This window comes from Eschrichtius robustus, chromosome 19, assembly GCF_028021215.1.
Source record: "Eschrichtius robustus isolate mEscRob2 chromosome 19, mEscRob2.pri, whole genome shotgun sequence".
NCBI lineage: Eukaryota > Metazoa > Chordata > Mammalia > Artiodactyla > Eschrichtiidae > Eschrichtius > Eschrichtius robustus.
The window spans coordinates 28,716,788-28,742,193 of record NC_090842.1 but is presented as its reverse complement, the minus strand read 5'-3'; the positions used below and the strand labels follow the sequence as shown (position 1 = coordinate 28,742,193).

Sequence of the window (25,406 nt, the reverse complement as noted above, 5' to 3'; positions counted from 1 at the left end):
TGCGTTTAACATATATGTGTGTTCACCTGGGCACCCGGGCCAGAGCCAGGAGCTGGAAGTGCTTCAGAGGACAGGACATGCGGGATCTTAGTTCCCTGACCAGGGATCGAACCCCTGCCCCCTGCGTTGGGAGCGCGGAGTCTTAACCACTGGACCGCCAGGGAAGTCCCAATGATTCCCTCAGATCCAGCCAACTTTTCCCACCTGTCCATCAGGGTGAAATGGTTAGGGGTGTAGGTGCTAGTTAACAGCCACACCACCTGGCACAGTGACCAACTGTCCCAGTTTAGCTGGGACTGAAAGTCCCGCATCCTGGAAAACTCCTCAGTTCTGGGCAAACCAGGATGGTTGTCACCTCTCGGTTCCACCTCTTCGTGTGTGAGCTTAGGCAAGGTACTTAACCTCTCTCTGTTTTCTTCCTCATCTTAACTCTGGGGATAATAGCTGGACCTACCCCCTCAGTGATTGTGAGGATTAAATGAGATCACACCCATGAAGCACTCAGAGCCTGGCACAGAATTCACACTCTACAAGTATTGGCTGCTATTATTATTATCATTATTATTATTACTGTTATTATTATTATTCCTCTCTCCTGCCCAAGGTGGGGGCCGTAAGGAGCATGATCCATGGGTGACACATGGTTGGGCCCAGGAATGGGAATCCTACAGCCTTGGGTTCTGTTCCTGATGCTGCCACTTTCTGTGTGTGACTGCTGGGCCTCAGTGTGCCTCATCTGTAAAATGGGGATAACTGTATATCACATCATCTCTAAATGGCCCTTAGTATGCGCTTGGTATGTGGTCGCTATGATTACTGATCAGTAGTCTGGGTCTAGTGTGATTCAGAATATAGAACTGCTGCCTGGATGACTGTAATAATTCTTACAGAGAAAACAGCATTTGGATTTCCCAGTGCAGTTTTGTCTGTACAGTTTTGGGTTTTTTTTTACACTGTGTGGATGTAAGTGGCTGTCTTGGAGATCACTGGGCATTGCTGAGCACTCAAGGTCTGCGTCAGGGACCCAAGCCCAGCATGCCAAGTCCTCCTGTGGCCTCCTCTCCTCCAGCCTCAGCCACCTCCCACTGGGCGGCTCTACCCTGGCTGCACTCACTCAAGGACTAAGCCACATGACCCTCCTGCAGAGCCTCCGGTGAGTGACCAAGTGACCCCATGGGAGTGAGTAGGAGGAGGTACTTCCGAGTTCTGCTGGGACCACCCATCTAGGGAAACACTGGGGCCCCTCTCTGAGAACCCTCTGTGGCTCCTGTCCTCGGCACATTCCTATAACCCTCCCAGGTCAGTGTCACAGCTCTTGCCTTTTACTGTCACCAGCTTCCTCTGCGCTACAAAAGTGACCTGAAGGGGCTGAGCACAAGTCCTAGCACAACCCTTCATGTGCACAAATTCATCCTCTGTTCTTGTTCATGTTTCTGATTCACGGATGTGGGTTGCCTAGATTCTGCATTTCAAGCTCCCAGGTGATGCCAGTTCTGGGGGCCACAGACCACACTTTGAGTAGCGATGGTCTAGCCTCAGAGCTGATGACCTTGATATTCTGCCCTTGTGCCCCTGGCCACTTTGAGAAACAAATAGCACGTGTTCTTTTCATGTGATTTTTCAAAATATGAAATATTGTGACTCTAAACAAACCCAAGCAATGACACAAAGCACTGTTTTGTTTTTATCCAAGTCCCCGCCCCCCACTCTGGCAGGGTAGAGCGTGTAGGAGATGAGCTCAGAGTTTGGGGGACCAGGTCATTTCACCCAAATTAATTTACCGAAAGGCAGTTCCCTAAAAATTAATTTGCAAAACAAAAGACAACAAAACAAACAACCCTCAGACTAATACTTCTGCATCAGCTGTTTTGTTCCGTTTGTTTTTTCCCCCCATTCACAGAGGCAGGGTGTGGTCAAGTGCAGAGAAGACCATAAATAGACTGGGTTTAAGGAAAAGCCCACTATTTTTATAGATTAGAACAGGATGAGCTGTGAGAGACACGTGAAACTGACATTCAGCCGGGCTGGCCTGAAGATCCCTGACATAGGGGCTGAGGCAAAGCCTGGCCAAACCAAAAAAATGTGGCCACTGCTCCAGGCCAATGGCTCTGGCCTTTCATTTCCACCTTGCCTGTGAGGCCCTGGGAGTCTTTGGCCCATCACGGCTCCTCCCTGGGCCTCCAAATTCTCCTCTGGATATTGGGTACAGTCTGCCCACCTTGCCCATCCCCCTTCCTCGGAAGTTTTGTGACTGACATATGAGTTCCTGGATATGTAAAGGCTTTGCAAACTGTAGAGTTCTTCGCACTGCACTTGCAAATGCCTTTACTCCTGACTAAGGCTTCTTGGCCCTGCTTCTCCAGTCTGAGCAGGAGTGATATCGGTGACGTCGGCTGCTGCCACCTTTCGAAGGCTCTCAGAGCTGCCACCAGCTTGGAGGAGCTAGGGTGAGTTGCCTGTCCCTCCCCCAGACCCAAGACAACTTTGACAGGGGAAGATGACAGAAGCAAGGGGCTCCTTGAGGACACTCTTCACTTCTGAGTCTCGTCACCTTCATCCACTTATATACTGCATCACCCCAGACCCAGAACCTCGGGAAACCCAAAGATAGGATATGAGAGTGTTGATTGCAGCAAGAGGGATTTAGGTCAGACACCAGGGAGAACATCCTAAACAGAAGACAAGAGTTTGGAGTCCTCACCCAACATAGGGTGAGGGGACTTTATCACTGTGGCTGAGGCCTTTCTCTAGACGTCGGCCTCCTCTTCTGGGATGAGGACACGGACAGGATGAGATGGGTGGCAGGCTGATGGTTGCAATTCCCCTGCTGTTCTCTCCCCAAGCTTGAGCCACAACCAGATTGGAGACACCGGTGCCCAGAACTTAGCTGCTGTCCTGCCGGGACTGCCTGAGCTCAGGAAGATAGAGTGAGTGGCCAGCCCTCCTGACAGGGGTCCTCAGCAGCTACACCATGGTCCGGGGAGACTCTGGCTTCCCCCCCATAACCTCAGTGTCCAGGCCCTGGGGCTGGTTACCTCCTGGAACTGTTGATCTGGGGACCTTGAGCCAGCCCAGCCCCTGCTCCTCCCTGGGCCTCTCTGTCCCATCAGGCTGGGACAGTGTGTGGTGAGAGTGCTGTCTCTTAGGGCCCTAGCAGATGTGGTGGGGTTGGCGGGGGACGGGGGAATCAAGGGTCTGACGTCTGCCCCTCCTCAGCCTCTCGGCGAATGGCATCGGCCCGGCAGGGGGAGCGCGGTTGGCGGAGTGTCTCCCGCTTTGTAGGCACCTAGAGGAGCTGATGTGAGTGTCTGCCCGGGTGGGCTGCCCTCTGTGTCCCCGCAGGCCACCTGGCCCTTGGGTCCCCCAGTGGGCACAGGGCAGGGGTCTGGGGCAGGCCAGCCTGGTGCTCAGTTTCATCCCCTCTCCTCTTCCAGGCTCGGCTGCAACGCCCTGGGAGACCCCACAGCCCTGGGGCTGGCCAGGGGGCTGCCCCGGCACCTGAGGGTCCTGCAGTGAGTGGCCCCCTGCCCGCGGTGTGTGCAGGGTTAGCGGGAGGGGTTCCCCGAGGAGCACTAGGGGATCAAGGCCCCCATCGGCTGAGCTGCCCTGCCTTAGGGGAAACTGTGGCGTGTGCTGGGGCTGGCTGCCCCTCCCCCGCCTGCTTCTCCCCTGCCTCTGGAGTCTGGGGCAGGGAAATCAGGAGACCCAGCCTCGTCCTGGCTCTGCCACCAGCCCCCTGTGGGCCCTTGGCCGAGCCCCTGCCCCTTCTGAGTCTCAGTTTCCTCATAGCTCAGCGTACCCTGTGAGCCAGTCTCTGAGGGTGAGTGAGGAAGTGTCAGCAAAGGGCTATGCAGGAGAAAAGCGCCCTGCCACTCTAGAGTTTATGTCCATGGTCTCATTAGAGCCCTGTGAGGCCGGGATTTCTACTTGCTCCATTTTCCAGGCAAGGGAACTAAAGCCCGGAGAGGTGTGGAAAGCTTACCCTATTAATACGTGAAGGAGCCAGGCCTTGAACTTGGGATCTCAGACCCCAAACCCAGGGCCCTTGATACCCACCCAGGTCCTGTGTGGGTGGGGAGAGGGGTTAGGGTGGCAGTTACCCAGAGACTGTCTAAGGTCTGGCAGTGCAGCCTGAGACAAGGCTCAGGCTGGGGGGATCTAGCCCCCCAGTTCCCATACCTGGTCCCCCAGGCTCCCCTCACCCCTTCCCTTTCCTCAGCCTTCCATCCAGCCATCTTGGCCCAGAGGGGGCGCTGAGCCTGGGCCAGGCCCTGGATGGATGTCCACACATGGAAGAGATTAGGTGAGTAGGGGCCGCGGAGCCTGGGCAGGGGGCCGGTGTGGGGGGGGGGGGCGCGGTCTGGCGCTTCCTCTCACGGGTGTCTCCCCTGCCCTGCAGCTTGGCAGAGAACAGCCTGGCCGGAGGGGTCCCACATTTCCGTCTGGGGCTCCCACTGCTCCGGCAGATCGAGTAAGTAGCCTCCTCTGACTACCGGGGAGCTGGGGTGCAGTAGGGGCAGTTCTTCTCTGGCTGAGCCTGACACCTGGGAAGGCTTTTGAAGTGACAGAGGCCTCAGGTATGGGGGGAGCCTGGAACTTAAAAAAAAGGGGGCACTTTCCTAAGACTCCCAGCGTGCCCCAGATGCTGGCCACTCTGCTCCCTCCTGCTGTGATTGCAGGGTGGGGAGAGGGGCACTAGGCTGAGGGTGCCCCTGACTCAGATACCTCCATCCCATCCCCTTCTCCGTCTCCAGCCTGGTGTCGTGTGAGATTGACAACCAGACTGCCAAGCCCCTCACTGCCAGCTTCGTGCTCTGCCCGGCCCTGGAGGAAATCATGTGAGTGCTTGGGAGAGCCCTGAGCTGGGCAAAGCGGGCACCTGGGGGCCTGGTTCCTTCCTCCCTGGAGGTCTTCCCATCTTGTACAGGGAAGGTCATTCTTGCTCAAAGCTCCTCTCGAGGAAGTTTTAACACTTGAGCTTCGAGTGTTGTTTGTCTAAGCCGTTCAGCCTTTCCTGCCTGTTTCCCCACCTGTGGAGGGTGAGAGGGGCAGTGGACCAGATGGAAATGGTTAGGACCATTTCCCGATTGTCCCTTTGGGAAGCATCTGGATAGACTACCTCACCGGGTTTATGGAGCCTTGATTTACAAACCACCTGTTGGTAGTGAGGAGTGGCTGAAACCAGCAGGCCCCCCGACCTTCCCACTGGCCATGCCCACCTCCCCCTTGGCCGTCAGAGGTGCTCGGACCTTGGGGCCTGGGAGTACTGCTTCAGGGATAAACTAGATTGCCAGGACTAGCCTGGGACCCTGAGCATGGTGGAAGAAAATGGGATTTCCTTAAGTACAGGACACAAGGGATTACAAGATTTTAGGTTTGCATCCTAAAGATTTTAATTCTTCCCATTACTTTACACCAAAGAGAAAGTCTCAGATCAGGGCTAACTCACCAAACACTGGTGATTATCCCTTTTTAGCCAGCAGGGGGCAGACCACAGGGTTAGCACCTTAGGAAGGACGCAGGTTCCTGCTAGAAGTTAATACCATTGTTTGCACTGTATTTATCCTTGTAACTACCTTCTACTTAGGGTCCTTAACACAAGTCTTTCATTGATAGTAGTTATAAATGTTTCCTAAGATCAGTTTCTTAAAGTGAAAAAGAAAAAGAGGGGACGGAGGACTGATTTAAAGAAAAATATGAAACAAATAATATAGGTGGTACATGGATGTAGCAAAGTCAGGAGGGAGGCACATGCACGGTGGAAGTTTGGATCATGATGTTTCCACAGACCTTGTGTTCTGAACTCTCAGGACAGCCAGCTCCTAAGCTGTCTGGGTTCCGAGGGATGACCAGCTCGGGAATGGGGTTGGGAGGTCGGAAGGAGCCTCCTGTGCCTTGTAAAGTCTTCAGGGAGGGCACGCAGGACCCCGTGGCACTCCCCCATCCCCGTGGCCCCCAGCCCTCCCCACCTGCCCCCTGTCTCTACCCTCACTGCTCTCCTGCCACTGACATTGGCACCCCTACCCTGCAGGCTGTCCTGGAATCTGCTCGGGGATGAGGCAGCTGCTGAGCTGGCCCGGGTCCTGCCGCGGATGGGCCGGCTGAAGAGAGTGGAGTATGAGGGGCACATCCGGGGAAGCCAGAAGGGGGTGGGGAGGGCCAAAGGGGGACCTGTGTCCTGGGGAAAGCCAAGAGGCCACTGGCTCAGGCCCCCGACTCCCAGGAAGCCCTCCTGGACTTGCTCACTCCTGTCCACTCCAAGCCCCTGTCAAGCTTAGCTCTCCCTGGGTCCCAGCCTTCAGCCTTCCCGCTGCACTGTTGAATGTTGAGTTCTCTAAGCACATGCATGGGGAGCCTTTGTCCCCACCCCCAACCTTGGCACAGGGAAGGGACACAGGGAATCACCCCTCCGGCCGCCTCCTCCCCATCTCACCATCTCACATCAGTCTCTTTCCCCTTCCTCCGCCGTCCATCGGGAAGCCTGGAGAAGAATCGGATCACAGCTGATGGAGCCTGGCTCCTGGCTGAAGGGCTGGCGCAGGGGTCTGGCATCCAAGTCATTCGGTAACAGGACTTGCAGGGGCAGGGATGGCTGGGGCTGGGGTGAGCACACCAACCTCTACAATGTAAAGGCACCTCCTGTAGGAGAAGGCAGGACCTGGGTCGGGAATTATCAAAGGAGACTTGGATCACACCATCAGGGATTTGGCAGCAAGCAGACCTGGATCAAATCCCAGCCCTGCCTGTTGCCGATTGCGTAACTTTGCGTCAGTAACTCAACCTCTCTGAACCTCAGTTTCCTCCTTTGTAAAATGGAGGTAGTGATAGTATCTACCTCAGAGAGGTGCTCGGCAGAGTAAATGATTATATGAAGCACTGAGTGCAATGCCGGGCACGTAGTAAGCACTTAAAATGGTAGCTATCATCAGGGCCACCACGTACAGTTGTATAGGTGGTGCACTGAACTTCAGGGTATTGCATCTAAGGGACACCACTTACATAGTAGACGTCTAGTACACTACTAGAGTAGTAGTGAAGTGCCTCGCTCTATAAAACTCAATATATTATGACAATCTCAGACGATGGACGTAAAGTGTCTTAAAGAAGGGGAGCTTTTTCCTTATTTGTCCAATGTGTCATATGAGCATGGCCTGGGGAAGAAGCTAGCTCCCGGGGAAGATGATTGAGTGAAGGGGACTTCCCTGGCGATCCAGTGGTTAAGACTCCACGCTTCCTCTGCAGGGGGCATGGGTTCGATCCCTGGTCAGGGAACTAAGATCCCGCATGCCGTGCGTCGCAGCCAAAAAAAAAAAAAAGATTGAGTGGAAGAAGTCCGGGTGGGCATGGGGGATACCATCTCCCTAAGGTAGCCATGTTGGCCCAATACCTGCTCCTGCCTGCCAGGTAACTCTGGAAACAGCTCTTCCCCTTTGGGGCCTTGGTTTCCCCATCTGTAGGTAGGACGGAGGGCAGAGACAAGACAGTAGGTGAGCAGCTCCCAGTGCTGAGTGTCTGTCTCTGTGCCCCACAGCCTCTGGAATAACCCCATCCCCCCGGACATGGCCCAGCGTCTGCAGAGCCAGGAGCCCAGGCTGGACTTTGCTTTCTTCGACAACCAGCCACAGGTCCCTCAGGGCACTTGATGGCTCCCTCGAGACCTTTCGAATCCAGCCGAGTGATGCCAGCTTCCACCCACCAGGATAGAGGACTCAGGAAAAGAGCCTCAGCTGGCTGTCCCTGTACCCTGCCCCACGAGGGAGAGACACGTTTTTCCTGCAACAGTCTTCGGGGAGGACTTTTTTGGCAACAAAGAGCCTAGTATAGCCAATAGACTACCCTACATCCCATGGGACATGCATGACCAGTCAGAAACATGTAACACAATGAGCATGTCATGGTGTGATGCGTGACATAGAAGGTCACACGTGACAGCATTCCATGTGACATTGCATGAAACCTGCAGTGTGGCCTGTGGGTTAATGTCATGGGTCTTAGCACTACATGTGATTGGTGGTCCATATATAAGACATGACAGATGTCCATGTCATGTGCCATGTGGCTGGCCAGATGCCCTCAGGCTGGTCCAAGATCTAATTTATTACTTTTTTAAACCAAGTATGTATTTATAAATTGCATTTCCAGAGCAGCTAAGCCAGAAAATGTCTTCCGCCCAGAATGGGATGGGGAGAGCATCCAAGCACTGACCAGCCCAGTGGCCCGAGGGCCAAGGCCCTGGGCCAAGCCAGGGATTTAGCCATGAGGCTTCCAGATGAGTATCCTCCTGCCTCAAGCCTCAGTTTTCCCATCTGTGAACTGGATCACCCACTCTCACTTAGTTTCCAAGGACTTTAGGCCCAGGTCCAGGTAGAGCCAGCCTGACCTTGGACAGGCCCAGTCCGTGCTGTGTAAGGGACGAAGCTAGGCCTAAGGGTGCAGGGGGTGGGGACTGCCAAAATATTCAGGTAAGGCCACTGGATCAAGCCACTACCTCAGCAGAATCTGAGTGAGCTCCCAGGGGCTGCATGTGTTACACAGTGTTCTCATTACTTCCAAGAGGGCCAAAGGGTGGCCCTGCTACACTGTAAGCCAAGTTTGACCAATAAATGTGGGTGATCTTCCAGCCTCTAGCCTGAGTCTGATGTGTCCCACCACCTCACCAAAGTCAGAAGTGGTTCACCCCCTGCCCTGGGGACTGGAGAGCAGGGCAGACTACAGAGAGAGATGCTGAGAGGAACACTGGCCTGGGAGTCAGGAGGCATGGAGTCAAGTCCAGACTCTGTCTCTATATGTGGTCATGTGATCGTAGGCAAGTGACCTCCTCTCTCCAGAGCTCACCTGCACCATGAGGGTATTGTAGAAGCTCATAGTGTTAGAAACAGTCTTTGTTTGGCTTGCATTATATTTACACTCTTTTCTGATTTAACTGTCAGTATTTTAAGTTGAGAACTTTGACCCAAAATTCAGATTTTCAGCTTCTCGTAGGTGCTAGTCCAGCATTCCCACTCAAGAGTAATCTGCTGGGGATGTATGACTGTGTCCTTTAGATGTGGCACACATCCCTCAGTTCGCTGCAGTCCCCACCACTCCCCAGTGTATCCCCCCTCACTATTGCTGCTTGCCTGGTCCTTGTGAGAGCCTGGGAACTCCTGGCTAAAGGATTTCCACAGGCAGGTGGTACATCAAGAACATGGCTTTGGAAGTCAGACGGGCACAGAATGGAATGTGACTTGACCCCTTGCTGCCTGTCTTCAGGGCCAGGAACTGTTTCTGTACATGTTCGTAACACCCCCTGGCCCCCAGGACTTTCAGAGGGGTCAGGGAAGCAAAGTGTGCAAAGTCCCTAGTATGAAGAAGTAGGTACTGGTTATATGCTCGTTCTCTTCCCTTTTAGGGCTGAATGTCGTGTGAAGTGAAGAGGTGTTTGAAATGGCAGGAGAACAGCACCGCCTCTCCATCACCTACCTGTGGGTTGAACCAAGTCCATATCTGGGGAGCCTTCCTCCAGAGCTGCACTCCACTGTGAAAAGTGGAGCAGGGAGGGTGCAGTTACTACTGAGCACCACTGGAGGGCAGGCTGGCCCACTGGCGAGTCCTGAGATAACTTCACCACTGTACCCAGAATGAAGTTAGGAAGTGATGCTAGAGGCTGTTCCCACCTGGCTTGGGAACCTGGGATGTCCCAGCTGGCTTGTGGTTCACCTAGATGGCTTGGCCCTGACCACTGCCACCCTCCATGTTGTCCTCGGTCCCCCGCCAAGCATGAGGAGAAAGTCCTCCAGCCAAGTGCCAAGTCCCCACACCCCACACAGGGACACTCTTATCGGGCCAGGATCAGGGCACACCTGGCATCAAGTGGGGCCATCAGCCTGGTCCTGGGGGAGGGGATGGGCAGGTAGAGGATCCAAGAAGTTTACCTGGAAACCTTGAGCCCCAATTCAGTCTTTCCCTTCCGGGAAATGATGCCGAGGCCATCAGGGTGCACCTTCACGCCAAGGGGGTTGTACTGCTTCCTCCCCTTGCCTAAGACTGGAGTATGAATTCCACAAAGCCTGAGGAGCCTTTGACCGGGGAGGTCACAGACGAGGAAGGAACAGAGCACCGACCAGAAGCTCCAGCCCAGGTGAACCGCACACCAAACAGAGCCCAGAGCTCAGAGACACTTCATTTGCTGCTTATTTGTTTTCCTTTTCCCTTCTTCTTTCCTCTTTAGCTCTGCCCAAGTTCTAAACTCCAAGAAACTTGCAGCAGCTGCCCTGAAATAAACCACAGTACTGTCGGCACTGCAGAGCCGCCTGGGCCCAAGTCAGGTGCGGTCACCATGCTCATTTCATTAAGAAACTTCCTCTCCTGCCACCTACTTGTTTGGAGGCCTGGACTATTTTTCTACCCCATGTTGATGAGGTCTCCCTGCCCCTTTCCTCCCCAAAGTAAGCTCAGTTTAAACAGATCTATGAAAACAGATAAAATTCAAAGAAAAGTAAGGCTCTGGACCAGTAAGCAGTGTAATCAAAATGGTGCTCCCCGTTTCTGCGCGTGACTCTTCCCACTAAGAAGGTAATCGGGCTGGTAAGTTCCCATGTCTAACTGCCAGGCTGGGATCAGCTCATTTTGCTGCTTTGTCACTTGGCTTCCATCCTATGGTTTTACAGATTGAATATCCACTTTTCTGATGGGAGTCACAGAATCTTCCTTCCCACTCCCTCCGGTCTCAAATCCTGCCAAATTGCCCCCTCTGTCCTTCCCCTAAACATACACGTGTCTGAAATCCACTGTTCAGGCCAGTACCTCTCGAACTGAAAAATCATAGTTACAGACACTGCAGCGTGCATTGAATCATCTGTGGATCTCGTTAATTTGCAAATTCTGATTCAGCGGGTCTGGGGCGGGGCCTGGGATTCTGAATTTCTAAGAAGCCCCCAAGTAATGCTGCTGGCCCACACTTAGTGAAACTGCAGACCGGTGAGTAGATCTCAATCCTGACTGCACATTAGAATCACCTGGGGAGCTTTTTAAGCTGCCTGTCTAAGACTAGAGTGGTATTTAGAAAGCTCTGCAGGTGGTTCTGATGTGCAGCCAGCGTTGGAGACCCACTGGTCTGGAGTATACTGCCCCTCAGAGAGGCGAGGTAAGCCTTTGCACCTACCTTCCTTATTTTTTGTCCTGGTAGATCCTGGTGACCCTCCTTTCCCAGATGAGGACACCGAGACCCAGAGATTTTTCCTAACTTGCCCAAAGGTAAGCTAGTAAGTATAGTAAGTGAAAGCTAGTAAGTGGTAGCACCAGGAATTGAACCTGGGTCTTCACAACCTTTTTTTTAAACTTTTTTTTCTTTCCAGTTTTATTGAGATATAATTGACATACAGCACTGTATAAGTTTAAGGTGTGTGATATAATGACTTGATTTACATATATTGTGAAATGATTACCGTGATAAGTTTATTAACATCCATCATCTCCTATAAGATACAAATAAAAGAAAAAAAAATGTTTTTTCCTTGAGATGAGAACTCTTAGGATCTACTCTCTTAACAGCTTTCAAATTTTGTGACTCTTAATCCCACAGGTGCTGCCCCAGTTTCCTCACCTGTATGGTGAGGGCACAAGCAAAATGAGTCAGAGCACAAGGACCTACTTTCTCCAGCTGCAAAGATGACCTTGTGCTTCATCTCTACACTCCCTCAGGTGGGATCTGAATCCTCTGTCGCCTGCCTCACCTGGTTACGGTTCTGTAGGGCTTCACCCTCTGGGACCTCCTCTAGACCCATAGCCACAACCTCAATAACAATGTCCTCCATTTTACAAATAAGGCCCAGAGAGGAACAAGATTTGCCCAAGATCCCACAGCAAGCATTCAGTGGAGCTCAGATTCCAACTCTGGAACACTAAGGGAGGGAGGGCGTTGGGGTGACCCTGGCTGGGGACTTAACTGGTCTGTGGGTCTGTATGTTCAAAGAGAAGGGTCCCCAGGAAGGCGAGAGGGCCATATGACCTTCCTGACCTTGCCTCTGCCCCCCAGCCCCTCCCTTGCCTGGCCAAGGCCAGGCCTGAGGGCGGTGGCCCCAGCCAGAGCTGTGTATGCCCTCTGGACACATCCGGAGCGTCCTAGAAAAGACCTTGCAGTGGCTGGTTTGGTACAGATCCTCCCAGGACTGGGCCCAGGGACAGCTGGTCTTCCTCCCACCCCCAGCCACGCCAGTACAGCACCCCACCACCCCAGTGTGTCTCGAAGCCCCCCAGAGCTGGAGTCCTCCCTCCCCTTCAGCCCTTGGAAGCCACACCTTATTGCTCATCCCACACAAGCCCCGGCCCTGCCCTGGCTGCCCAGAAATCAACTTTTGCCCTGAGGAGGAGGTGACAGAAGAGGAACTTTCGCAAGAGAACAGAGGCCAACTGGGGTCCCCAGGTTGAGTCCCCTAAGCCAGAAGTTATCAGTCTGCCGGGCTGTGCCCATAGGCCCCGCCCCCCCCCCCCACATGCATAGTATAGTGCAAGACTGGGGCTGATGGAAATGTCTGGGGCTGACTGGAGGGCCTGGGGAGGTGGAGGGAGGCATGGACATCCTGACCCTGGAAGGGGATATCCCTGCATTAGAGTGACCACAACCCTGGATCTTAAAAGTAGCAATAACAACATGCTAGCCCTGGGGTCTAGGCATGCGTGGTATCAGGCTAGACACCAGATACTAAATCGATCCTTACATTTTACACAGGAGGAAACTGAGGCCCAGAGCACTGAGTGATGTCACCCAGGCAGTAACTGGACAGGCTGAGATTCAAACCTGGGGCCATGACTCTACGCCTGAGATGTAGGAGTGCCGTGAGCCACACCCACCTCTCTCCGAGAGATCCCTGAGGGGATGTCTCCATCGCTGATGTGTCTCCACATCAACCCCCTTTGTGGGCAGATGGTATTTTCCAAAGATGGCCACTATAATCTCTCCCCGCCCACATGCTCTTCCTACAAATGACAATGACACTCCTCTCACCTAGGGGCGGGGTCTATGGAGAGAGCCAGTGACTACAGCAGAAGTGACATTATATGAATTCCAAAGCCGAGTCCAATAAAAGATAATAAGGCTTCCACCTGGTTCCCTTGGGATACTCACTCTTGGAACCCAGCCACCATGCTACCAGGAAGCCCAGGCCACATGGAACGGTCACGGTAGGTGTTCCAACTGAGGTCCCAGCTGACAGCCAGCGTCAATTGCCAGGCAAATGTGTGCGAAAGCCTTCTAGGTAACTCCAGGCCCTGTCATGGTCTGACTGCAACTGTTTGAGAAATCCTGAAGAAGAACTGCCCTAGCTGAGCCCAGAGGCCCCCCAGAGCCATGAGAGATGATAATGCTTGGGGTGATTTGAGATGTAGCATAGATAACTGGGACACCCTCCATCCTCTCCCCGCTCACATACACCTGAGTCCAGCCAGGGCCTGCTACGCAGGTGGTGCTATTTCAAGTCACTTTAATTCACAAGCCATACGTGCATGCGTGCACATACCCTAATATCAGCCTATTTAGGGAAATTGAGGCCTCCCAGTTGTGCACAGAGAAGTCTCTACCAGGGAAAGGAAAGACTTCAACATTTTGTAGTAACAGCCTTTTATTGTGTGTGGATTAAAGACAGACTGCAGAATCAACCCATGATGGACACTTGGCCTTAAACAACTGACCTCTGGGCTCTCCTGATCCCTGACATTTTTAAAAAAAGCTTTATTGAGATATAATTCACATACTACAGCATTCACCTCTTTAAAGTATACAATCAATGGTTTTATCTACAGTTGTGTAACTATCACTATAATTTTAAAACATTTAAAATCATTGCCTTCTTTCTCTATGGCTCTGTCTAGTCTGGACATGTCATATAAATGGAACCATACAATATGTGGTCTTTTGTGACTGGAGTCTTTCACTTAACACAGTGTTCTCAAAGTTCATCCATATTGTATATACGTCATACCTTTCTGTGGCTGAATAATATTCTGTTGTATGGATAGACCACATTTTGTTTATCATTCATCAGTTGATGGACCTTTGGGTTGTTTCCACTTTTTGGCTATTCTGAATCATGTTGCAATGAACATTCATGTACAAGTTTTTGTATGGATGTATGTTTTCATTTCCCTTTCCTAGGAGTGGAATTGCTGTGACCTGTGGCCTTTGTACTCCATCCCCTTGGCCAGGGATCAGGTATCTTTTTCCCCCTCAGCAGGCCCAACTACCTCATCCTTCAGGTCTCCGAGAGGAAGCCTCGCTGACTCCTCTGGCTGAGTCGGGTCTTCTGAACAATCCTGCCTCAAACCTTTGCGCTTTTCATACAGTAATATGATTGCCTGGGCCATGGTCTTGCCCCTGAGAGGTGAGCAGCTTGAGGGGAGGCACTCTCTGCTTGGGTTCACCACTATCCATCCCAGTGCCTGGCTCTCCTGCTCTGGAGCCAGGAGAGGAGAGGGATTCTGGGGGCCAGATCAATCAGAAAAGGCTTCCTGGAGGAAGAGGGGCTGCAGCTGGGTCTAAGAACACCTCGATTGGTTTGCCCCACAGCTGGGCTGAGGGCTTTGAGGACTTTAGTTGGAAGAAAGATGAGAGTTTGGAGAAAAGAAGGATGGATGGAGGTCGGGGTTGGGGTGGCGGGGGGAGGCAGGCAGAGAACAAAGCCCAGAGCCCTGGGGCTGTTTAGCAGCCGCCCTCTAAGGCTACAAAGTGCCTGTGACTCAGACGTGGAGGGAGGTTCGCAGGCTGCAGCGTGAGTCTCCCAGTTAACCCTCACCTGCCTAGAATGGAAACCCCACAACCCAGGTGCTCTGCGTTAACTCCCAGATGCCCAGTCCGTGAGCCCCGGGGCCAAGGGCTTTCTTTGGACGTGGTCTTGAGATCCCTGAGCCAGCTCTGTCCCCCACAATCCGGTTAAATGAGGCTCCTCTGTCTGAGGCACTGGATAGGGAAGAGGGGCGGGGGGAGCGAGCACATAAACACTGCCGAGTGGCCTGCAGCACGAGCGCCCAGCGACAGACGAATTTCTTAAGAATTGGTGCCTCTTCTAGGGAAAAGAAGGCCACCGCCGAAGGGCGGACTCGGCGCTAGGGTCTCAAGGACCCGCTAGACGCCCTCCCGCTGACTAGCCCCAGGCACTGTTGGAACTGTGTTTATCTTATCGTCTCCGTCAGAGAAATAACGCTTGTGTCATCTTCCCAGTCCCTGGCGGTAACAAGAAAACGCCGAGCTCTTTTACTATCGAAAGAAAAAAAAGGAAGAAAACACAGCGATCGTAGTGCTGCCCAATACAGCCCAGAACCAAACCCCGTGGTGTATCCCCCGAGGGCGCAGCGTTGAGCCGAACAGCCCTTGGGGTCGAGGCTGCAGGCGGCGCCCTAGGGCCTGGCAGGCCCGGGCCGACCCCACCCCTCGGATCCCGCGTCGGCAGCCCTGAGCGCACAGTGCGGACAACTCGGAGGTGCCAGCGGCTCGGGCGAGGCCGGCCTGGGGCGAGTGCGAACCAGCGGCGTTCCGATCCGCGGAGTCCTAGCCTGGAACGTTCAGACCCTCGGATCCCGGCCTCGAACATTCGGGGCCCCGAGGCACTGACAACCCGGAGTGCCTGGACGCGCCAGCCGCGGGCGGCGGGCGGGCGGGATATCATCCCCGCTCCGCCCGTGGGAGCGCTCGCCCCTCCAGGAAGCGCCCGCCTCGCCTCCCACTTCCCGCCCCACGCCCGCCCCCGCCCCCGGCCGAGGGAGGAGCCCGAACAGCCGCCGCCGCCGCCGCCGCAGCCACCGCCCGCCCGGCCGGGGAGGAGGACCGGACCTCGAGCAGCTGCGAGCGCACGCGAGCTGGCCATGGCCGCGGGGGCAGCGCCCTGAGCCTGTCCCGCGCCCGCGGGCCCAGCCGAGCAGGGGAGCTCCCGGGGATGCCCCGGTGGCCCGGAGTGCGGGGAGCGGCAGCCGCGCGGTGAGGGTAGCGGGACCCGGGGTGAGTGGGGCCCCGGCGGGGAAAGGGGCGGGCGGGGCGCCCTGGCGCGAGGGCTCAAGTTCGGCCTTGGGGCTCGGCTTCTGGTGCCAGTGGCGGCTTGGAAGGAAGCTGGGTTCCGCTTCGGGGGACTGCGGAACCCCAAGCCCCCTCCACCCGCGCTCACCCAGACTCCGGCGTTTGGGTGACTGAGCTCCGACCCGGCCACGCGGGGGCGCTCCGGCTTCGCCCCGACCGCGGGGGAACAGAGGGCAGGGTGCCGGGAGGACGGTGGCGCCGCCCGGGGTCCGAGCCCAGCGGTTTAGGGACCCTCCTACCTCCCCGGAGGCGCCTGGGGGCGTCAGGAAGGTGGCGTCCCGCCACCATCGCAGCTGCGGAAGTGCTGAGTTCGGGCTGGCTCCGGGCAGGCGCGGGGCCCGCTTCTCGCCCCCGTGCCTTACTCCCACCCCCCCAACACCCCTCCATCCCCGGCCCCAGAGAACTGCTAGAGAGTCAACTCCCTGCGGGGGAAGGGGGAGCAAAGAGAGGGAGTGGAAATGGGCAGCTTCCCAGAAGTCAGTGTGTTTGCAAACTAGTTTTTTCTCAAAAGCTGTCTGGCACCTGTGTGTTTGGGGAGGGGGGAGCATGGAGAAAGAGAGAGCAAGGCCCTTTCTTCCTTCCCGTTCCTCGTTCCCCCGCAGCGCTGCTTCTCTGAAAAATAGAAGGTTCTTACTTTCCTCTTCCCATTTCATCCCCCAGCCTTGTTGGACAAGCCCCTTTGGGGAAGGGGCTGTGATTTGCCCAAGCTGACAGGTGGTGCTGGAACCCAGGACTCTGTTAGCCAGTTGGAAGTTCTTCTTACTGTCTGGGACTCCCCCTGCCCTGTTATGTACTGGGTGAAGTGACAAGGGCAAAGGATCTGGGAGAATTAGCTGAGTGACCCTTTGTTTGTCTGCCCTTAGTTTTTGCTCCCCTAGGGGTGTGGGCTGTCACTGAGGGATGGGGGGCTTTTTCTGTTTCTTGGAGCACCCACAGCTTCAGTAATTGAGGAGAGGAGCCAAGCTGTAACCTTCGGCAGCTGCACAGCCCTAATGGAGAGCTTGGGAGACCTGGGTCTGAACGCCTACCCAGCAGTGGGCCCCTGGCCTAGACCTTCCTCCCCTCTGAGCCTCCAGGTCCTCATCTGTAAAATGGGCTAATCGTCCAGGGCCTGTGCATATGGAGGCTGGGTGCAAACATAAAAAGTGGTTTTATTGCAGTTCCTCTGGCATGGAGCCCAGTGAGTGCTGGGACTGTCCCAGGCATGTGACATAGCTGGCCTGAGTGGGAGGGGTCACCCAGGCAGTTTTCTCCATGGAAAGAACTATGGGCTAAGAACGTGGCACTTGAGTTCTCCTGGCCCTCTGCCGTGTCCTGTTTGGGTGCCTTGTCACTCCTAGGGCTTAAGGGCGTTTCCATTGGTGAAATGAAGCAAAATATGACACAATCCGGTTTACAGGGCTGCTGGGAGACTAGAACCTGGGCCAGGGGGCACGTGTTCTGCAAAGTTGGGTGCACTGGTGGTCATGGGACCTCCCTCCCAGAGGCCACGAGAATTAAAACTCCAGGGACATAAGAAGAGGGTCGGAGCTAGAGCCTCAGTTTCTGTACCTGTAAAGTAGTGAGAGCAGTACTCTGTCCATCTTTATAATCTTTTAGGGTAGTTGTGTAGTTCTTTAAAGGTAGTTGTGAGGATTAAATTAGACAACAAAGGGCTTGTGCACCAGCGCTGTGACTGGTGCCCGATAAGCGCTCAGTTTATGTTAACCATCGTTATCATTATTCATGGGAATATTAGTAAGCCCAATGTGGGTTACTGATTTAGGATTCCTTCTGGGATTTCCTCAGGCCACCTCGCTCCTCTCTCTCCCACTTCCTTCCTGGAGAGAGGAGCCTCAGAATCCAAATGTTGGACGTCTGGGCTGTTCCAGGGCCAGGGTCCTGAACAGGAAGGTGCCACTAGGCTGAAGAGAACACCATGGGGGATGGTAGATCCAGTGGGGTGGTCCCGTTTCCCCCACCTTGGGCTGGCCTCACAGGGCTCTAAGGGGTGATGGAAAACAGAAGAGCATTCTCTAGGAATTCCCACAGGAGCAAGGTTGTCAGGCAAGGTCCCCTACTGTGAAGCCCTCAGCCAGGGCCGGAGTCCCATCTGCCTGATGCTCTCCTCTCCTCTAACCCTTGCAGGGGCTGCTGAGTCAGGGCAGTCACTTCAGGAATCCGTCTCCCTCCAGCTGGGAGAATATGGCCTCAGAGAGGGGGCAGGATTCCTCCCGTCCTTCCCGGTCCCCTGCAGGACACAGGGTGGGCTCCTTGGAAGCCAGGAGGCCAGGTCACCCTAGGGTCTTGGCAGGCAGCAACTGGAGAAGACGATCATGTCCCACCCGTGCTGTCCAGAAAGAGGGTATGGAGTCCCAAGGGGATTCATGGCTTCCTGAGGTCCTACAGGGCCTGAGAGATGAGCGGGGGTCCAAGGCACCTCCTGGGTCCCAGCCAGGTGTCCTCTCCCTTCCTTGGGCCACCCGGCCTCTGCTCTGTGGTGGCGTCAAGAGGGCTGTGCTGGCCCATGTCCTGGAGTGTTTCTCCACTAGCCCCGTCCACACGTGCCTCCAGAGCCTGAGATGAAACTAGACTAGATGCTGATCCCTCGCTCGCTATCACATCACCTTGCTTAATTTTTCTCGAGGCATTAGCCACTCTCTCCCGTCATCTGATTCATTCAAGTGTGTGTCAGTTTGTTCTCTGCCCTCCTCCCCAGGGGGTCAGCTCCAGGAATGGCAAGGGCATCCTGTGTGCATCTTGTTCAGGGCTCTTTCCCTGCACTTACTGGCTTAATGGCTGAGTCCGCCCCTCCTTGTAGCCTCCTGTTGAATGGGTCTGTGATGTTGGGTGATGGAGCCTAGAAGCATCATGAGCTCACCCTTTGGGGTTTCTGGAGGAATCTCTGTCTCACCATACTGAGTGCTGGGGCACTGTCAGAGGGCAATGGTCTCAACGATGGAGGAGGGGCAAGTGCTGGCCTGGGGGAAGGGAAAGTCGTGAGTCTGGGCGAAGGTGGGATTCTCCCGGCACTGAAGGTCTGGGAGAGGTGGGCATGGCGGCTGCTGACCTGGGTGGGGTGTCACCTGCTGCCGTTGCCTGCAGAACCAGAGGTCTGGGGTGTGCTGGGGAGAGTTACCCATCCCCCAGGTGACCTGAGTCAAGTCTCTTAACCTCTCGGACCTCGGTTTCTTCATCTAGAAAATGGGGAGCTTTAGACCAGGAGCTAGCTGTTCCCTTGCTTTCTTCATGTGGTCCTTTTTCTTTTTTCTTTTTTTTAATTTATTTTTATTTATTTATTTTTGGCTGAGTTGGGTCTTCGTTGCTGCTCGCGGGCTTTCTCTAGTTGCCGTGAGCGGGGGCTACTCTTCGTTGCGGTGCGTGGGCTTCTCGTTGCCATGGCTTCTCTTGTTGCGGAGCACGGGCTCTAGGCACGCGGGCTTCAGTAGTTGTGACACATGGACTCAGTAGTTGTGGCTCACGGGCTCTAGAGCGCAGGCTCAGTAGTTGTGGCTCACGGGCTTAGTTGCTCCGCGGCATGTGGGATCTTCCCGGACCAGGGCTCAAACCCGTGTCCCCTGCAGGCAGATTCTTAACCACTGCGCCACCAGGGAAGCCCCTTTCATGTGGTTCTTAAGGCAGCTGTGAAAGGGCTTGTAAACCAAAGAGGGCTTTGCCCAGTTGGCGTGATTCCTCTTCCACCTGTGGCTTCGGGTCCCTGCCTTCCAGAAAGGCTTCCCTCACCATGCAGCCATCTATTCGTCACTCAACAAATGTGTTGTGTTTTGTTTTAATAGCGTAATATATCAAGGGTTTATTTACTGTTTTAGGTAGAGCCACAGATTTGTTTATTCATAGACTTTAAAATTTTTTATTTTATATTAGAGTATAGTTGATTTACAGTTTGTGTTAGTTTCAGGTGTATAGCAAAATGATTCAGTTATACGTATACAAATATCCATTCTATTTTTTTTAGTAAATTTATTTATTTATTTATTTTTGGCTGTGTTGGGTCTTTGTTGCTGCGTGCGGGCTTTCTCTAGTTACGGTGAGCAGGGGCTGCTCTGTTGCAGTGCGCATGCTTCTCATTGCGGTGGCTTCTCTTGTTGTGGAGCACGGGCTCTAGGCATGCGGGCTTCAGTAGTTGTGGCATGTGGGCTCAGTAGTTGTGGCTCACAGGCTCTAGAGTGCAGGCTCAGTAGTTGTGGCACAGGGGCTTAGTTGCTCCGCGGCATGTGGGATCTTCCCGGACCAGGGCTCGAACCTGTGTCCCCTGCATTGGCAGGCGGATTCTCAACCACTGCGCCACCAGGGCAGTCCCATGTATCCATTCTTTCTCAGATTCTTTTCTCATATAGATTATTACAGAATATTGAGTTCCCTGTGCTATACAGTAGGTCCTTGTTGATTATCTGTTTTATATATAGTACTGTATATATAACCATAACTTTGGTAACCCTAAGTTTGATTTCAAAGTCTGTTTCTGTTTTGTAAATAAGTGAGTCTGTTTCTGTTTTGTAAATAAGTTCATTTGTATCATTTTTTTATATTCCACATATAAGTGGTATCATATAGTACTTGTCTTTCTCTGTTTGACTTACTTCATTTAGTATGATAATCTCTAGGTCCATCCATGTTGCTGCAAATGGCATTATTTCATTCTGTTTTATGGCTCAGTAATATTCCATTGTATATATGTACCACATCTTCTTAATCCATTCCTCTGTTGATGGACAATTAGGTTGCTTCCATGTCTTGGCTGTTGTAAATAGTGCTGCAATTAACACTGGGGTGCATGTATCTTTTCAAAGTATGGTTTTCTCTGGTTATATGCCCAGGAGTGGGATTGCTGGATCATATGGGCTCTAGAGCGCAAGCTCAGTAGTTGTGGCACATGGGCGGCTTAGTTGCTTCATGGCATGTGGGATCTCCCTGGACCAGGGCTTGAACCCCTGTCCCCTGCATTGGCAGGAGGATTCTAAACCACTGCGCTACCAGGGAAGCCCAGCACCACTTATTGAAGAGACTGTCTTTTCCCCATTATGTATTCTTGCCTCCTTTGTTGTAGATTAATTGACCATAACTGCATGGGTTTATTTCTGGGCTTTCCATCCTTTTCCATTGATCTATAAGTCTGTCTTTGTGCCAGTAACACACTGTTTTGTTTTTTTTTAAATATTTATTTATTTATTTGGCTGCGCCAGGTCTTAGTTGTGTCACGCGGGATCTTTTAGTTGTGGCATGCGGGATCTTTAGTTGCAGCATGCGGGATCTTTTTAGATGCGGCATGAGGGATCTTTTAGTTGTGGCATGTGAACTCTTAGTTGCAGCATGTGGGATCTAGTTCCCTGACCAGGGATCGAACCCAGGCCCCCTGCACTGGGAGCATGGAGTCTTAGCCACTGGACCACCGGGGAAGTCCCAGTAATATACTGTTTTGCTTACTGTAGCTTTATGGTATAGTCTGAAGTCAGGGAGCCTGGTTGCTCCAGCGCTATTTTTCTTAAGATTGCTTTGGCTATTCAGGGTCTTTCGTGTTTCCATAGAAAATTTAAGATTTTTTGTTTTAGATCTGCAAAAAATGCCATTGGTAATTTGATAGGGATTATATTGAATCTGTAGATTACCTTGGGCAGTATAGTCATTTTGATAGTATTGATTCTTCCAATCCAAGAACATGGTATATTTTTCCACCTGTTTGTGTCATCTTTGATTTTTTTCATCAGCATCTTATGGTTTTTGGAGTACAGGTCTTTTGCCTCCTTAGGTAGGTTTATTCCTAGGTATTTTATTCTTTGACGCGATGGTAAATGAGATTGTCTCCTTAATTTCTCTTTCTGATCTTTCATTGTTAGTGTATAGAAATGGAACAGATTTCTGTGTATTAATTTTGTATCCTGCAACTTTACTGAATTCATTGATGAGCTCTAGTAGTTTTCTGGTAGCTTCTTTAGGATTTTCTATGTATAGTATCATGTCATCTGCAAACAGTGACAGTTTTACTTCTTCTTTTCCAATTTGGATTCCTTTTCTTTCTTTTTCTTCTCTGATTACCATGGCTAGGACTTCCAAAACTATGTTCAGTAAAAGTGGCGAGAGTGGAATCCTTGTCCTGTTCCTGATCTTAGAGGAAATGCTTTCAGCTTTTCATCATTGAGTATGATGTTAGCTGTGAGTTTGTCATATATGACCTTTATTATGTTGAAGTATGTTCTCTCTATGCCCACTTTCTGGAGAGTTTTTATTTTTTATCATAAACGGGTGTTGAATTTTGTCAAAAGCTTTTTCTGCATCTATTGAGATGATCATATGATTTTTATTCTTCAGTTTGTTAATGTGGTGTATCACACTGATTGATTTGCAGATATTGAAAAATCCTTGCATCCCTGAGATAAATCCCACTTGATCATGGTGTATGGTCCTTTTAATGTATTGTTGGATTTGGTTTGCTAGTATCTTGTTGAGGATTTTTGTGTCTATCTTCATCAGTGATATTGGCCTGTAATTTTCTTTTTTTGTGGTATCTTTGTCTGATTTTGGTATTAGGGTTGTAGCGGCCTCATAGAATGAGTTTGGGAGTGTTCTTTCCTCTGCAATTTTTTGAAATAGTTTCAGAAGGATAGGTGTTAACTCTTCGCTAAATGTTTGATAGAATTTGCCTGTGAAGCCATCTGGCCCTGGACTTGTTTGTTGGGAGTTTTTAAATCATAGTTTCAATTTAAGTACCTGTGATTGGTCTGTTCATATTTTCTATTTCTTCCTGGTTCAGTTTTGGGAAATTGTACCTTTCTAAGAATTTGTCCATTTCTTCTAGGCTGTCCATTTTATTGGCATATAGTTGCTTGTAGTAGTCTCTTATGATCCTTTGTATTTCTTTGGCATCGGTTGTAACTTCCCCTTTTTCATTTCGAATTTTATTGATTTGAGCCCTCTCCCTTTTTCTTCTTAATGAGTCTGGCTAAAGGTTTTTCAATTTTGTTTATCTTTTCAAAGAACCAGCTTTTAGTTTCACTGATCTTTTCTATTGTTTTCTTCATCTCTATTTCATTTATTTCTGCTCTGATCTTTGTGATTTCTTTCTTTCTGCTAACTTTGGGTTTTGCTTGTTCTTCTTTCTGTAGTTGCTTTAGATATAAGTTTAGGTTGGTTATTTGGAATTTTTCTTGTTTCCTGAGGTAAGATTGTATTGCTATAAAATTCCCTCTTAGAACTGCTTTTGCTGAGTCCCATAGGTTTTGTATCATTGTGTTTTTGTTTTCATTTGTCTCTAGCTATTTTTTTATTTCCTCTTTGATTTCTTCAGTGATCCATTGGTTGTTTAGTAGCATATTGTTTAGCCTCCACGTCTGTGTTTTTTACAGATTTTTTCTTATAATTGATTTTTTTAAAAAATAAATTTATTTATTTATTTAATTTTTGGCTGCGTTGGGTCTTCGTTGCTGAGCGGGGGCTACTCTTTGTTGTCATGCACGGGCTTCTCACTGCGGTGGCTTCTCTTGTTGCGGAGCATGGGCTCTAGGTGTGCGGGCTTCAGTGGTTGTGGCATGCGGGCTCAGTAGTTGTGGCTCGTGGGCTCTAGAGTGCAGGCTCAGTAGTTGTGGTGCACAGGCTTAGTTGCTCCACGGCATGTGGGATCTTCCCGGACCAGGGCTCGAACCCGTGTCCCCTGCATTGGCAGGCGGATTCTTAACCACTGAGCCACCAGGGAAGCCCCTGGGATTGTTTTTGTAGGTCTTTTTTCTTCCCTTCCTCTTTTGTTCTCTTGTGATTTGATGACTATCTTTAGTGTTGTGTTTGGATTTCTTTTTCTTTTTTGTATGTATATCTACTGTAGATTTTTGGTTTGTGGTTACCATGAGGTGTGTGTTTTTTTGTGTTTTTTTTTTTTACCATGAGGTTTTGATATAGCTGTCTGTATATATACAAGATTATTTTAAGTTGGTGGTCTCTTAATTTAAAATGCATTTCCAGTATCCTGCGTTTGTATTCTCCTCTTCTCATGATTGCTGGTTTTGATATCATATTTGTGTGTGGATGATTTCCTACCTTTACTGTATGTTTACCTTTACCAGTGAGCCTTCCCATTCATAATTTTCTTGTTGCTAGTTGTGGGCTTTTCTTTTCTGCCTAGAATTGTTGTAAAGCTGGTTTGGTGGTGCTGAATTCTCTTAGCTTTTGCTTGTCTATAAAGCTTTTGATTTCTCCATCAAATCTGAATGAGAGACTTGTTGGGTAGAGCCTTGCTTGGCTGTAGGTTTTTCCCTTTCGTCACTTTAAATATATCATGCCACTCTGTTCTGGCCTACAGAGAAAAATCAGCCGATAACTTTATGGGTATTCCCTTGTATGTTATTTGTTGCTTTTCCCTTGTTGCTTTTAATATTTTCTCTTTGTCTTTCATTTTTGTCAGTTTGATTAATGTGTGTCTCAGCATGTTCCTCCTTGGGTTTATCCTGTATGGTACTCTCTGCACATCCCAGACTTGGGTGACTGTTTCCTTTCCCATGTGAGGGACGTTTTCAGCTATTACCTCTTCAAATATTTTCTCAAGCTGTTTCTCTCTCTCTTCTCCTTCTGGGACCCCTATAATGCGAATGTTGGTGCTTTTAATGTTGTCTCAGAGGTCTCTTAAACTGTCCTCATTTCTTTTCATTCTTTTTTCTTTATTCTGTTCCACAGAAGTGATTTCCACCATTCTGTCTTCCAGCTCACTTATCCATTCTTCTGCCTTATTTATTCTGCTATTGATTCCTGCTAGTGTTGTTGTTGTTTTTTAATTTATTTATTTATTTTTGGCTGTGTTGGGTCTTCATTGCTGCATGCGGACTTTCTCTAGTTGCAGTGAGTGGGGGCTACTCTTTGTTGTGGTGCGTGGGCTTCTCATTGCGGTGGCTTCTCTTGTTGCGGAGCATGGGCTCTAGGGTGCAGGCTCAGTAGCTGTGGCACACAGGCTTAGTTGCTCCATGGCATGTGGGATCTTCCCGGACCAGGGCTCGAACCCGTGTCCCCTGCATTGGCAGGCGGATTCTTAACCACTGTGCCACCAGGGAAGCCCCCTGCTAGTGTATTTTTAATTTCAGTTATTGTATTGTTCATCTCTGTTTGTTTGTTCTTTAAATTTTCTAGCTCTTTGTTAAACATTTCTTGTATCTTCTTGGTCTGTGCCTCCATTCTTTTTCCACGATCTTGGATATCTTCACTGTCATTACTCTGAATTCTTTTTCATGTAGATTGCCTATCTCCACTTCACAGAGTTGTTCTTCTGGGCTTCTATCTTGTTCCTTCATCTGGAACATATTCCTCTGCCATCTCATTTTGTCTAACTTTCTGTGTTTGCAGTCCCACAGGCTGCAGGATTATAGTTCCTCCTGCTTCTGGTGTCTGC

The 25,406-nt window shown here is 51.2% G+C and overlaps 2 protein-coding genes across 4 annotated transcripts in view; both read left to right on the top strand.

The window, feature by feature from the left end:
• The window catches only part of NLRC5 (NLR family CARD domain containing 5), a 61,304-nt gene extending 52,713 nt beyond the window's left edge, over positions 1-8,591 (top strand). Inside the window, exons 39-49 of one of the 2 annotated variants that reach the window (XM_068527211.1) lie at positions 1,070-1,153; positions 2,364-2,447; positions 2,844-2,927; positions 3,217-3,300; positions 3,435-3,512; positions 4,220-4,303; positions 4,400-4,471; positions 4,755-4,838; positions 6,032-6,115; positions 6,481-6,564; positions 7,532-8,591. In XM_068527211.1, coding sequence (XP_068383312.1) covers positions 1,070-1,153; positions 2,364-2,447; positions 2,844-2,927; positions 3,217-3,300; positions 3,435-3,512; positions 4,220-4,303; positions 4,400-4,471; positions 4,755-4,838; positions 6,032-6,115; positions 6,481-6,564; positions 7,532-7,643 — 934 coding nt within the window. In that variant the 3' untranslated portion in view covers positions 7,644-8,591. The remainder of the gene's footprint in view (positions 1-1,069; positions 1,154-2,363; positions 2,448-2,843; positions 2,928-3,216; positions 3,301-3,434; positions 3,513-4,219; positions 4,304-4,399; positions 4,472-4,754; positions 4,839-6,031; positions 6,116-6,480; positions 6,565-7,531) is intronic. The other variant, XM_068527212.1, reaches the window with a different exon arrangement.
• A 7,162-nt stretch (positions 8,592-15,753) lies between these two features.
• CPNE2 (copine 2) overlaps positions 15,754-25,406 on the top strand; it is a 55,564-nt gene continuing 45,911 nt past the window's right edge. Inside the window, exon 1 of one of the 2 annotated variants that reach the window (XM_068527300.1) lies at positions 15,754-15,946. The gene's annotated coding sequence lies outside the window, so the exon portion shown is untranslated. Of the gene's footprint in view, positions 15,968-25,406 lie in introns of both variants that reach the window. The other variant, XM_068527299.1, reaches the window with a different exon arrangement.